The sequence below is a fragment of the Lissotriton vulgaris genome, chromosome 2_2 (genome assembly GCF_964263255.1).
Source record: "Lissotriton vulgaris chromosome 2_2, aLisVul1.2, whole genome shotgun sequence".
Classification (NCBI taxonomy): Eukaryota; Metazoa; Chordata; class Amphibia; order Caudata; family Salamandridae; genus Lissotriton; species Lissotriton vulgaris.
Window position 1 is genome coordinate 127,553,261 of NC_141688.1, and position 15,040 is coordinate 127,568,300.

The 15,040-nt window shown below is 47.0% G+C and overlaps 1 protein-coding gene across 7 annotated transcripts in view; it reads left to right on the forward strand.

The window, feature by feature from the left end:
* LOC147729139 (mucosa-associated lymphoid tissue lymphoma translocation protein 1-like) overlaps window positions 1-15,040 on the forward strand; it is a 1,401,591-nt gene that overhangs the window by 1,381,372 nt on the left and 5,179 nt on the right. For all 7 annotated transcript variants that reach the window (XM_086959432.1, XM_086959437.1, XM_086959431.1 and 4 more), the window contains one exon: window positions 6,257-6,382. In XM_086959432.1, the coding sequence (XP_086815558.1) occupies window positions 6,257-6,382 (126 nt within the window). The remainder of the gene's footprint in view (window positions 1-6,256; window positions 6,383-15,040) is intronic.

Below are 15,040 nucleotides of genomic sequence, written 5' to 3' on the forward strand. Positions count from 1 at the left end.
AATTAAAAAGGAACCAAGTCAGTGAAAAACATACACGGGTGGCATTGTTGTGAATATGATGCTATAAAAGAAAAACCTTTGTATTCCAATTAAAAAAATGTTCAGGATACCAGTACGTGCCTATGAAGCTGAGAAAAATGATGACTTCAATCCAACAGTGTATAGGCACTGTATGTTGCAACTGCCTCCAATAGGTAGTCATTATTATCGTCTGAGAACATTTCAGCCATCCAATTCAATAATGGAAATGAACATAAATGTTCTTCAATAGCCGGATCCTCTAGTAACATCAGAGGACAACTCGGACTTACTTCAAGATAACTGCGTGCCAGAAAGTCATTGGCCGCAGTCCATATCTTCCAATTGCCCAGGACCCCATGAGCCGCTGAGCAGGCCATAATCCCAAAACCAGAACAATCTATTTCATGAGCAACTAAAGGACTCATTAGTAGACTAAAATCCAGGTCTGGAGACACCGTGTTGCAGAGACACAAATCCAGGACCCATTCAAATCCACAATCCAGGCAATGGAAAACAGGCTGTACGCAAGTAAAGAAGGAAAACCGGAAGGATAAGCCATAAGCTACACTCGGAGTCGCCAGAGGTAGCGATCCATAGTATTCAAGGATCCGGTTACGCAGCTGGAGCAGCCAGGGCAGACCATCGTGGGGCACAGGGTGTGCATCCATTTTGGAGTAAACAAATTAACAGCAGTACGCCTGCTCCCAAAGCAAGAATTAACGGGAAAACGCCGAAGACACTCGAAAAAATGGAATGAAAAAATGCAGGAATCACACCAAATATAGCTTGGAATGATGTCACAAGGCCAAAACTTACTACTTTGAAAAAGTGCGTTAGGCCCATGGTTGATGAGGCATTAAAGATTGTGTGAATCAAAGCACCAGAATGCAGGGGCAGATCTGTATTTAATAAGGCATGTACCTCAGTACGAGTGTTTGCAACGTGAAGAACGAATGTTTCACGCACAGATGTAAGGGCGACTTCTTTCTGGGACAAAAGAGTTCTTATTCAACTCATCTTGTTGAACTCTGCTTTCAAGGTCGGAATAGAAGTCCAGATGGAAACATCAAGCCTCCCATGTGGAGGAGGAAACAGGACGTTTTAACAGCAAACTACATGTTGGGAAACCATAACAATATAAGGAATTCCCACAAGCATACCACAGCAATCTTCATTATTTAATAACGAATAACTATAGTTTGCAAGCAACGTGAAAGTCGGTGTAATAGCCGGGACTCTGGTCCCTTTCAAGACACACGCAAGATTCGGTGCCTGTACATTACAAGAGCTGTGCAATTGCAAATTTCTACAGACTAAGGAATGATCTGGTGTGGATGTGCAATCTTCACCTTTTAAATACACTTCCTTTCCTTCTCTTAAGCACCTATATGTAAATGGGAGATTTCAAACTTCATGAAGATAAGCACCACCCAAAGGTTCAAATCTACCTATGGCATAATGTTTCATACAGCATTCAAATTTGAACAGGGGAAAAGGTAGTTATTAACCCATGGATAAGCCAAACTTCCAAATTGGACTCTGCCACTGAAAACGGTAACGGCTCTAGTTTCTCAATATGCAGCAGTGAAAACGAGGCATCTTTCATTGACATGAATTGGTGCGTTACAGTCAAATAAGAAGGCAAAAATAATGAGGACGTGTTCATGTAATCCCAAGGCACCCTACCAAATTTTAACTTTTGAAGAGTCCATGCAAACTGCATAACAGAACGCTGTTGATTTTGCCCATGGTACAGAACTGAAACATCTTCTTGCAGAATATCAACAACAGACGAGACAATATTATCTAATGTGTAAATACGGGAAGAAAGGGTGTTAATGCTATTATCTACAACGGCAAGCACTTTCTCTAAATTAGCCTGATCAATAGCTCTGAACCGAGAAGCAGCTTCAATTTGGGAAAGTTTCCAAGCGTGTGCGAGTCCTAAGTCAGCTCACATTCCCCGTTTTTCACATACAAAATATCTGCGCAGTGCACCGCTAGGCGCGAGACCTAAAAAGCAATAAACAGTGCGGATTGTGAGAAGGGTGGGAGAGCATTATTGCTGGATTTAACAAATTGTCAGTCAGGACAGAGAGCCGAGACTAGTTCTTTCGCGGGTGCCGGTCAGGACAGAAAGCAACGGTCCGGGTAGACTTCAGATGAGAGCAGGCGCGCATTTTTATGGGGGGCCGCGACCGGAAACAAGCTTCCTAGGACCTGTTTCTGGCATTACAGACGTCTTCAGCCAGGCTTGCTTGAATCCAGTGGCAAAGTGAGCAAGGGAATCACGTCTGAGCATACCCTGCCAACTTATGGCAAACAAAGCGGTACAAAAGGGGGTGGTGATGGACGAAGCATCTGAACCAATCAAACACTCACACCCAGTCAACAGATCTGGGTTTAATCCATCACCATTCTTTAGCCCACTCTGCCACCCCAGTTCAGACATGGCCATATGCAAATCAGTCTGACCCTGTGCCTTATGGGAACAGTCCAGCCCGAACTGCCAAGACATGTCTTCCCTGGACCGGAAACAAGGTTCCTAGGATCGGTTTATGGCATTACAGCCGTCTTCAGCCAGGCTTGCTTGAATCCAGTGGCAAAGTGAGCAAGGGACTCACGTCTGAGCATACCCTGCCAACTTATGGCAAACAAAGCGGTACAAAAGGGAGTGGTGATGGATGAAGCATCTGAACCAATCAAACACTCACACCCAGCCAACAGATCTGGTTTAATCCATCACCATTCTTTAGCCCACTCTGCCACCCCAGTTCAGACATGGCCATATGCAAATCAGTCTGACGCTGTGCCTCATGGGAACAGTCCAGCCCGAACTGCCAAGACATGCCTTCCCTGGACCGGAAACAAGCTTCCTAGGACTCGTTTCTGGCATTACAGCCGTCTTCAGCCATGCCTGCTTGAATCCAGTGGCAAAGTGAGCAAGGGACTCATGTCTGAGCATACCCTGCCAACTTATGGCGAACAAAGCGGTACAAAAGGGGGTGGTGATGGACGAAGCATCTGAACCAATCAAATACTCACACCCAGTCAACAGATCTGGGTTTAATCCATCACCATTCTTTAGCCCACTCTGCCACCCCAGTTCAAACATGGCCATATGCAAATCAGTCTGACCCTGTGCCTCATGGGAACAGTCCAGCCCGAACTGCCAAGACATGCCTTCCCTGGACCGGAAACAAGCTTCCTAGGACCGGTTTCTGGCATTATTGGACCATTGGCAGACCCCTTTCACTGCTCCACCCAGAGTTGACGATGGCGACTAATTCCTCACGACAGGGGAGGTCATCTGGAAGACTCTGGTATCTGCCGGAGACCGCACTCCACATCCATGTTTCTGGGGTTCGATTTACTTGGCATTTTAGGTTTTCCTGCCCTCCATCAAGGGATAGCTGTTGCAGGTACTTATGGACAAAACTACCACCATGTGGTACGGCAACAAGCAGTGTGAGGTCCTCGGTTCAGTGCTAATAGATTTTACACCTCTGAAGCTGACTGAATTGTCGGGGGATTTTCCAGGTGGTGCACTACCTTGTGGGCTCTTTAAATTTAAGGGGTGGATAAACTCAGCTAGCTAATCAGGAATGTCAGTTAGACCAGGAGGTGGCACAAGGCGTCTTGCGAAAACTGGGAGAACCCTTGCTCAATCTCTTTGCCACTACACGTCAGCACTTTTGCGAGCTGGAGTTTCCAAGAAGTGTATCTCTGATACTCAGTCCATCTAGAGTGAAGCACAGGACTCTAGTATTCCCTCTTGCCCCACCTCACCTGCCCGGAGTTCTAGTCATTCTAGTGACTCCAGGTTGGGCCAGGAGAGTGAGTTGCTTAGAACGTTTTGGCTTGAGCATCAGTCCCCCATTTAGGCTCCCACTCCTGTCATAGCAGCAGGGCGGGGTCCAATACTGAGCCTGTGCAACCTGCACCTCAATGTGTGGAGATTGAACAGTGACAATTGATCCCCTTTGATCTTCCTCCAGAGGTCATTGATGTCATTTTGATAGCCAGGCATTCTTCAATTAAATCTTTGGATGCGGGGCACTGGGACAAATTAGTTGCTTGTTGCAGTACCTACCGGTTGGACCTGTTGCAGGCAAAACTGTTGGATGGTTTTGGCCCAGCAAGCTTTTGCTATGGGCACAGTTAAAGGTTACCTGTCAGACATATCAGTCTTTTTATGTTTAGCAGAACCATCCTTCAAATCACCAGTTGTGATTTTTCCTAAGAAGTTGTATGCTTCCACCTAGACTGTTTGTGATGCCACAGTGGGATTTAGATGTGGTTCTAACATTTCTTATTTGTACCCCTTTTGAACCACTGCACATTCGGCCTACTCACTCTAAACACAGTCTTCCTGGTTGCAATAACATCTGTGCACTTTGCGAGTGAACTTCAGCCTTTTCGGTCCAGCCTCCCTCTATCACCTTTTTTCTAGACAAACTGGTGTTAAGGACTTGAGCTCTGTTCCTTCCAAAGTTGAAAACGCCATTTCATGTTTGGCAAGCCATCACCCTATCAATTTTTTTCGCTCCACCGTATCCCTCGAAAGAGGAGTAGAGACTCCATATTTTGGCCCAAAGAGAGCATTTACATTGGACATCTGTTGGATGATTAGATTTGTGGGGTTCTCTGGGGCAAAGAAGGGCAAGGCAGTGCAGAAACAGACCATCTGTTGATGGATTGTCTTCTGCATCGATATCTTCTGACCATTTGCTCAAAAGCAGCCTCCAAGAGGACCACAAGCTCACTCCTCCAGGGCCAAGGCTTCTGCAACTGCATTGGCATGCTGAGGGCATGTCTTCGATATCTATGGTAGCTGAATGTGCACCAGTGCACATAAATGAAGCACTACTGCCTCGACAGTCAGGATCGCTGAGATGGGCGTTTTGCCCTCTTGGTCCTGCAGGACTTTTTAGACTGAACCATTCACAGAGCCACCACCTAGAGAGGTGTTGCTTTGTTATTTTTTTCAAAAGGTGGGGAATCCGCAGTTAGAAGTATCCATCAGATGAACAAGTTACTGCCATCCAACCTCCCGTTTTATAGTATGGTCTCTTCCATCTAAAAAGATTCCAATCTAGGAATCTGCACACTGGTTCTTTCAATTCATTGATGTGCTCTGTGACCCCAAAAATAATAAAAACCTTTACATTTTTTTAGTTTAGGTTGAAATGTTTTCTTTCATTTAAACTTTAAACTATTCTTTTAGTCACCAGTCGCTGACGTGTAAACATTGTAACTTTAAAAAACGTACACTCACGACGTTGGGATCATTGCAGATGTATTTTACATCTTACATGATCTGTGGGACCCAAGAAACGACCCGTACGTTATTAAAACTGCGTTCTTGACACATTGGAAGAAGGGCTGCTGAAGGAAAGGCCTAGCAGTAAGAAGCCTGTCTCTTTTCTCCTCGCAGAATGGCTCCTGCTCGCCAGAGCCGCACAAAGATAATCACTCAGGAAGTGTTTCGGCCAATCCGTTGACGTTTCACATCCGCACACATGGGAGCAGCCTATGTACGACGAGCTTCTATCAGCAAGCCTGATCATCAAGCCGAAGTGCCAAGCCCTTTCTGTCTGAGAACAGAGTCTGGCCTCCATGTTTTCTAAGTATTGACATAACACTCTTTTAACAATGCATCCACAGAGGTAAGCGTTTTATTTTTTCGTATTTGCTCAGAAATATGTGAATTGTATCGGCAGGAGAGAAAGAAAACAAGACGGACGGACGGAAGAGAGGGGAGGGGGGAGGAGAAATGCGACACGGCGGGAAGGGGAGGGGGCAGAGCGGGTTAAAATAAACAAACAAGACGGACGGACGGAGGGGAGGGGGGAGGAGAAATGCGACACGGCGGGAAGGGGAGGGGGCGGAGCGGGTAAACAAAGACGGACGTGCACGCGCTTTTAAGCTCAATGCGCATGCGCATTGAGCTTAAAAGTCACGGGCACTGCAAGGAATCGCCACGATTCCTTGCAGTGTGGATAAAGAGCGGATAAGTGCCAATACTCTCGCCTTGCTCGATGCGCATGCGCATCGACAGGCGAGACCTAAAAAATGTTTACTCTTTAGTGTACTCTTACCCACAATGCTATTTTTTAATGGTCTTATAAATGCACATGCCCACTTCTCTTCTGGACCTTTTTTAGTGTTTTGGAAATGTGATGTTCAATTTGTAATACGTGCACTCATATTGTATGCCTTTTCTCTTCCATAGGAAATGACTGATTTATTCAGACACAATGTCACCAAATCAGAAAGGATAGACTCCTTGTTGGTATCTGCTAACAACCGAGTGGAGTCAGACTGCATGCTCAGACTTTGTGGACTGCAGAAATGCAAGGTAAATAAGATAGTAAAACAGTCAACTAGCACAACCCTGTTTTGCATTTCTACTCTTTCCTTTTACACACAGATTAAGATAACATAGTAGTACTGTAGTGGAGGATGTGGATCAATGATAAGAGAGATTGGAGTGTTTTTTGAATTTTGTAGAGCTTGAAGGTGGAGGCTGAGAAGTGTTGCGAGGTAATCTTGCCTACAGCAACCTTGCCGTGTTGCGGACAGGTTGTACCAATCTTCAAAAGGATAATTAACAGGTGTAAATACACCTTTAGGCACTAGAGTGCCGGCTCACTCCTCTGGTGCTGCTTCTGGCCCTGCATTACCCTTTTAAACTACAATGTCGCTCTCTTAACATGTCAAGTGCCTGGTGGAGAGTGTGTCTGTGACATACAGTTCTATCACCATTGTTGTAGTACAAATTCTCCTGCAGTGCATGCACTCTGCCCGTGTAAGGCAAAACCACAGGGTAAGTCTTATCTCCTTCACCCTAGTTTACACTTGTGCCAAAGCTTACATGCATGTGTCAAATGTTTAGCTTATCCACAACATTTACAGTTTTTGCTGAGTTCAGGACATCCCCTTCAAATAAACTATTTCTGATGGATAGTTCTAACCTCAGATTCCTCACTTGTGCAATTCATAGCAATCGCTCCTGCGGTGCAGCATGTGGTTCTACAGGACTCTGCAACAAACTTTTTTTTATTCCTAGAAGGACACTGTAAAGCTGTGTTTAGACAACAACACAGTACTTTTACATCAGTCCTTTTTTAGGACCTTTGGATGAAGATGTGGAGCCTTTCTCCCAACTTTCCCAATTTCCACCAACATCAGATTTACAGAATAGACAGTGAGCTAGCAAAATGTCCCTTTCATTTAAACTTGAAAACAATAGTTTGAATTGAACTTAATATATTTAAATAAAAGATTTAATTTAAAATTAGGTTAATAGTGTAGTGACCTTTTTTTCTGTTTTTGTCTAAAGTTAAAATAAGTATGTAAAACCAATTTTAATTTGTATTCAACAAAGTGAGGGAAGTAGTACAACAGCAGTACTCATTCATATACTCTTATGTGACTTTCAGCCAGATTCATGAAGCTGAATTGCGCTCGCAAAGGGCCAGATTCTCAAAATGTCCCTTCCAGACACTACATGTTTTATTCGATTGCAGGAAGCAGATGTCAGTCATGGATCCACATGATGTCTTCTTATTAAGAATATATTACTAACTACCTAGGTGGTCTTTCAAGACATGTATTTTTATGTGCCTGTAATTCAATCACGGAGGTGCTTCCTGCAGTTCATGGTGAGACGGGGCATTACCAATTTACTGCTTCACCCTTTTAGCCTCTCCTCTGTCTCTCAAATGTTGATGGTGAGGGTCTTAGCCCATCTCTGCATGTCAGCAATACGTGTTTTCCCATACTTTCAGGACTGGCTGCTGAAGATGGGCTGGCTGCAGCTCGACAGAAAATACTTGGAAGCAGATGGTATCTTCTTTCATATTTTTATGGAATGTCCTTGGTGTCCCTGGGGACCAATGCAGAGGTGAAAGGAACACCAAGCACGGTCTCTAGTGTTTGCGGGGCCTGCACATAGCCTGCACCTAGCCTCAAGTTCCTGCCCAGGTGGTCTACGGGCAGGAAAAAGAATGGAGCAGCTGACTCCTGCGCCGGCTCTTCACAGTCATGGTGGCTCTTGGGCTCCTTCACAGCCCCCAGCTTAAAAATATGGCTGCTTGCTGACTTATTACTTGGGAAGGGCTTTCAACCTTCCCAGCTAATAGCCCACTTTCTTACAGGAGTCATCCTGAATACGGTGTTCAAGGTATTTTCACACCTGCTGCATGTCTGGGACATTCAGGTTAGGATCCCAATGTTTTGGCTCACCCCTGTTTTCCAGTGAGGCAGGTTCGGGGGCTTCTTGACATATTGTATCCTGCTTGTCCCATGTGCATGTTGGCACATGAGGGCCTTGCTGTGGAAAAGTCCATCTGCAGTGGACTCAGCACTGGGGCCGCCTTGGATGACATCCACATTTTGGAGGCGGCAAAGTTGACAATTCACTGGTAACTGTCAGACACCAATCTGCTGTGCAACCCCCTCCCCCACCACAGCACACTGTAGCAATGGATGCATTGTCTTCGAATTGAGGCCGGTATCTGGGAGATGTGGTGATCAGGGACCTTTGGCTCCAAATGAAGCAAAGGCACCTCTTCAACCTTCGGGTTCCCCTCTACCAAATCTGTGTGTTACAGTTGTCTTGTGAAATGTGTGACCTGGTGCAGAGATCGCCAACCTAATCCTCTGCAGGCTACACTGGTAGCCGTTTTGTTATTTGTTTTACCTGTGGCCCAACTATTGAAGGTTATTTGTTTGCCTTTTTAGGATGCCGGATCAATCTTCATTATTCAAGTCACCAGTTGTGATGTTTTTTTGAAGGATCTTGCATACGTTTTTCCCTGAACCCTCCTTTTTGCCTCATGGGATTTTAATTCAGGCCTTGCATTTTTTATGTGAACACCATTAAATACCATGCACCGTTGATCCCTGAGATTTCTGACCATCAAGGAGGTATTACTTATTGCATTTACTTCTGTGTGCTATTTCAGGAAGCTACAGGTACTGTGAATGCAACCTCCATACACCCCCTTTTCGCCCAGATAAATTGGTGCTTCAAAGTTATTCATCCATTTTGCTGAAAGTGGTGCTTCCATTCTTGTGGTACAGTTCATCACTCTCCCTGATTTTTTTCACGCCGCCTCGCCCCTTGAAGGCGGAGAGGCTTCATGGACTCTGTCCTCAAAGAGCTCTTTTTTTTTTTTAATGGAGTGCAGGAATGAACACTGAGTAGATACCCCGCTTTTTATTGACTTTGCTAAGCAGCTAAAAGTGATCAAGAAGCAAACCATGCCCACATAGGGCATTGACCTGGCCAAAGAGATCCTCCTGAGGGATTTCAGCCCATCCCCCCCGAGCCAAGCTGCTACAACGGCCCTGGCGTGAGGGGATGTAGTGTTGAGGTAGGCTGCTATACGGATGTCCGTAAACACCTTCAACATGCATTATTGTCTCAACAAGGAAGTCCACACGGTGGTCCATTCTGCCACCTCGGTCCAGTAGGACTTCCTGGTGTAAGTCCATTCCCCAACCTTCAACCATTTGGGCAGTACTGCTTTGGTATCTATTCAAAAGTTGAGGAATTTCCGGGTAGAAGAATCCATCATAATAACTATCTAAGGCCCTTTCTTTTTTTATTGTGTTTATTAAGTTTTTGATAAGCATGGTAAAGTACAGGGAGACACAATCGAAAAAAAACTGTAACCCACATTGCCCAGACCCCTGGCATATCAAATAACGTTACATTGGTCAGTTGGTGGATCCTGAGCATCACAGACACATTTGAGTAGTACATTATGAACAAAAGCAAAGGATGGAGTTCCAATGTCAGGCTATCAACGTCCAAGCACAGAGCAGCATGTGATCAATCAAATTATCACAGGTGAGGATGGCGGGGCCCAAAAATCGTTGGGGGGCGAAGCCTCGGGTAGCTCCTCCGCATAGGCCCCCAGCTGGTCACTGTAATACAGCAAATCACGGATTCATTTTTTGACAGTGGGGGTAGTTTTTGCCCCCCAATTCTGCGCTACAGCAAGGTCCAGAACTCAACAATGCGCCGGTTGCAGGGCTTTAGACTCTTCACGCTACCTAGGAGGCATACTTCCGGATCACAGTGCTCAGGATCCAGCACAATATCATTAAGCACGCTCACCACCCGGGACCAAAATCCAAATATACCAGCACACATCCAGGCCAGATGCAGACAATCTGCATCTGCCTGCCCACACCTCATGCAATTAGCTGTTTCCTGCAGACCAAACCTACAAAGTTGCAGTGGAGTATACTATAGTTGGTGCAAAAACTTAAAGTGGATCATGCGAAGGTTACAGTTCAGTGTGAGGCGCCCAGTTGGCGCACAGCATAACTGCCATTGTTCAAGCGCTAGTGCGGACCCCAGAGCTGCACTCAATCTAAGATAAGAGGGGTGTTGCCCTGGCTTCCTCTACTGCAGCGAGGCATCATAGAGCCTGGTGTTTAGGCCCTTTCTCTCTGCTCCGGCCAGCACCGCCTGCAGCACCAGCAAAGTTTTAGGTTCCTTCGGATATGTTGGGCAGATCGCCCTAACTGCTTGCCGCACTCTAACATATATAAACCCTAACATAAAGCCATGACTCTAACCCCCCAGCAGGTCCTGCAGCGACAGAAACTGGCCCTGTTAATACAGGTCCCCCATCGGAGTGATTCCGACAGCCGCCAGCTCCTATAGTGCAGGTTTCTCCGGCGCTACCGAGATATCGATGTGCGCAGCCAGTGACTCACAGCTTCTGTAGTAAAAGCCTGCGATGTCAAGGGTCATGCGGTGTAAAAGTCGCGGTGCGATAGCACCGCGATGTATTGACATCGCTGTAATGGGTGTTTCCCGGGAATATAGATAGGCAAACTGAGACCTTTTGGCTAGAGCCCTCCAGGCCCATGCAGTGCACTGGACAGGGTTGATTTCGGTTCTGGGACCACCCATCCCCCCGAAAGGGTTGCCGCCTGCAGCAGTAATGGGAGAACAACATCGGGCTCTATCGCAGAATGAGGCTGAAACCGCTGCGGAAAGTGCCAATAGTGCGCAAATTGCACCTGCGCACAAAGGTAGTACAACCGCAAGTCAGGAGCCTCAAAACCGCCACGGTCGAATGGCTACACCAAGACATCCCAACTGCATCTGGGCTTCTTACCACCCCATACGAATGTGAGCAATGCCGACTAAAGTGTCTTAACCAGCACAATGTTCAGCTTAATCAGGATGTTTACAAAGAGATATAGCAGATTGGGCAGGATAGCCATTTTAATAACAGCAATTCGATCGGCAAGTGAAAGAGGCAAGCAAGCCCACCGCTCCGTCTGCTCAGTGATCCGCGTGATAACTCGGCCATAGTTCTCAGAGATAACCCGATCCGGATTGCTGTGTAACCATATACCCAAGTACTTCAACGGATCATGAGGCAATGTATGGGGGAAGTCAATCTCTACCTCCAGTATACCAGCCTTTAGCGGGAACACTGTTGACTTCGCCCATTTAATTCCCAGGCCAGAATATCTCTCAAACTTGGCATACTCCCGGAGCAGTTCCGGTAGGAAAGTGGCAGGCTCCCGCACATACAATACCATGTCATCAGCGTAAAGTTAAACCACAAGTGGTCGCTGCCGGAAGCGCAATGCAGCCGCCGCATGCCGCTGACAGAGATTACAGACCAAAGGCACCAGCGTGAAAAGCATTGGCGACAAGGGGCAACCCTGGCGCGTGCCTTTTTCTGTGGGAAAAGCCGATGACACCCACCCATTTACGCGTACCCTACCTAGAGGCTCCGTCTACAGCACCTTAATCAATTGAAGAAAGAACTGAGGAAGGCCAATCCTAGTTAAGACAGTGAACATATAGTCCCACTGAAGAGAATCGAATGCCTTTGCTGCATCTAGTAGCACAGCCACTGCCTGGAAGTCAGGGTCAAAGTAATGCAGTGTGGAGAACACCGTAAGCAAGTTGTGCATGGTAGATCTGGCTGTCATGAAGCCCGATTGGTCTGGGAGGACCAGGAGTGGTACCAGCGGCTGAAGCCTATTGGCTGTCATCTTTGCCAATACCTTGGCATCCATAGTGATAATTGAGAGAGGCCTATAGGAATCGAAAAGTTCTGTTCGTTGGAATTTCCAAGGCGGCGCTCGCTCGGAGACGCTTTTTGTCGCGAGTGGAGCTGCTGTCTGTTGTACGCCTTTCCGCCTATACCACTTCTGCCCAGAGTGCTGAAGAAGATCCGTCGCAACCGGGCCCAAGTCATCCTTGTGGCCCCGGACTGGGCACGAAGATACTGGTATCCCGAGCTACTCAGCATGTCAGTCGATCCCCCAATTCGTCTGCCTCTTCAGGAGGACTTCTGTCGCAGCAGCAGGGGACGGTCCCCATTTCAGCTTCCTTGAGGCTTCCTGATCAGCCTTCTCTTTTCAAGTCCCCTATTGTAAATAGATTCTTGAAAGGCATCACTCACATGTTTCCTCCTGTTCCTTTTGTGATACCTCAATGGGACTTGAACCTTGTTATAACCTATTTGATGTGCGCTCCTTTCGAGCCACTTCACAATTGGCCTCTTCGTCTTCTGACTCTTAAGACTGCTTTCATGGTTGCCATCACCTCTGCCAGGAGAGTGAGTGAGCTCCAGGCTCTATCTTCTAAACCTCCTTTCCTCTCTGTCCATCCGGACAAAGTTGTCTTGAGAGCTCATCCTTCTTTCCTGCCCAAGGTGGTTACAGCCTTTCATATCGGGCAGTCCATCACCTTGCCCACCCTCTTTCCGGCTGCGCATCCCTCGAAAGAGGAAGAGAGGCTCCACCGTCTGGACCCAAAACGTGTGCTCTCCTTTTATCTAGACCGCACACACCAGTTCCGGGTGGACGACCAGCTCTTTGTTGGTTACGTGGGCGCTAAGAAGGGACGGCGGTGCACAAATGGACCATCTCTCGGTTGGTCTATTTGTGCATCAAGGCCTCTTACTCTTTGGCCAAAAAAACAGCCTCCTGTGGGGCTACCCGCCCAGTCCACTCGGGGCACTACTGCCCTGGGATGGGGAGTCTCCTAGCAGGACATCTGTCAGGCAGCTACGTGGGCCTCGCTTCACACGTTTGCTAGACACTACTGCCTAGACAGCCAAGTCCAGAGAGATGTCTTTTTCGTCCATTCCATTCTCCAGGACTTTCTGGTGTGATCTTGGTTCGCAGACCCACCACCGGGGTTGGTATTGCTGGGGTATCTATTCTAAGGTAAGGAATCTAACACTAACCTGTTTCTTTCAGATGCACAAGTTACTTACCTTGTAACGATATATCTGTAAGAAACAGTAGTTAGTGGTAGATTCCTTACCGCCCCACCCATCCTCCCCATTCTGCGAACCGATATCTAGGGTTAAGGTATCTCCCTATAAGGGCCCTAGTTTCATGGCACCAGTGTCGGTCTCTGACATGGCTCTGCGTTCCTGGCGCGGAAAGCTATGTACAAGAACTGACGTCCGCACACGAGGGAGGCGTCTCAGTGTCCGACGACGTCATCCCGGCGATCACGACGCCGACGACGGACGCAGAGCCGCAGACGACGCCTACCAACGCGTAAGGGTACTGCTACGCAAAACTTTCCGGATCCAGTCTGACGCCTGGGGATATTCTAAGGTAAGGAATCTAACACTAATTACTGTTTCTTACAGATATATCGTTACAGAAGGTAAGTAACTTGTGCTTCAGGGCCGCTCGCCCTCACAGCCGGCGCCTGGTGCTCTTGTGGCCTCGACCTCTGCAGAGAGTGAGCACCGGCTCCAGAGGCGACGAGGCAGACCCACTCTACTCGCTGAACTGCGACCCGCAGCTAATTCTGCCTTCTCTCTGCTCACTCGTGAAGGGTTCCGGAGGATGAGTCGCGCCTCAGGGCCGCGTGGCGGTCTCCATGTTTGCGAGCGCTCACCAGTGCAGCAGCAGCAGGATTTCTCGTATTGGGCTTATCCAATGTGTCCCTCAGTGCTCTAAAACCAGGCAGAAGGGCAACACAACGTAGCCCACAGGCGGATGTTGGCTCAGCCAGGCAGAGCTACACTAGGGTGCGGCCATCTTGCCATGTGCACTCTAGTGCCCCCGCTAATGCCCTTTCTGGTGGATAATCTTGCGAACCGTAGACTCCTCTTCGCTCTCCACTTCATTGTGTAAATTGACTTTTTGGCTTCTAAAAAGGTTCGAAATTAGATCTCACTTACTATTGTTCTTCCATTTTGCCACCGATTAACCTCTTTTGAGGGGATGGACGATTTCATAGATAGAGTGGCATAATCGCGCCAGGGTGGCGTCTTATACTTATCCATGCCCTCACTTTAGGAGACAGAACAAGGTCTCAGAGGAGTTCAGGGCGCCACATGCTAGTGTGCAGGAGCTACTGCTACTATCAAGTTACAGGTCCAGCTTGACACCGAGGAACTCATAAGGTGAGATATAAGAAGTTAAGTAATCCACAGTTAAGAGTGTACATTAAAAAGAGTAAATAAAGCGTTCAGTACTTAAAGTTAATTACTTTTTGTGCCAAGGTTTGGAGCTGTGCCTCATCTTACATTCACTAGCACACATTTCTGATCCTTTATCCTCTTCCGCCATGTGCCAGAGAATACAAAAAGGCAGCTTTTTTTTAAAAAAGGGGACTTTCTTGACACAATAATTGCATCTTGCATGGAGTATTTTAACACTGTGAATGTTTGCCTGTCTGGCAAGCATATTAGGCAAGGACTTCTCATGCATAAGATATATATATATATATATATACTAGCGGCCCGCCCCGACGTTGTCCGGGTAAAAAAAGGCTAGGCAGCAATGGTTTTAGTATCATTGTACATTCGTCCCACATAATAAGAGACACATTTTGAAGCAGTGTCCCCAAAGGTCCGTTTTTCCCAATAGAGCATATTGAATCCCTTTCAAGGGAAACTGTTAGAAGCAGTTCAAAGGTAGAATGTGCTGTTTTCCCAGCTGTTAGCAAAGTGGCAGCTATTCCAGATGAAGCAACAGCTGGAGCCAAATTCCCAGA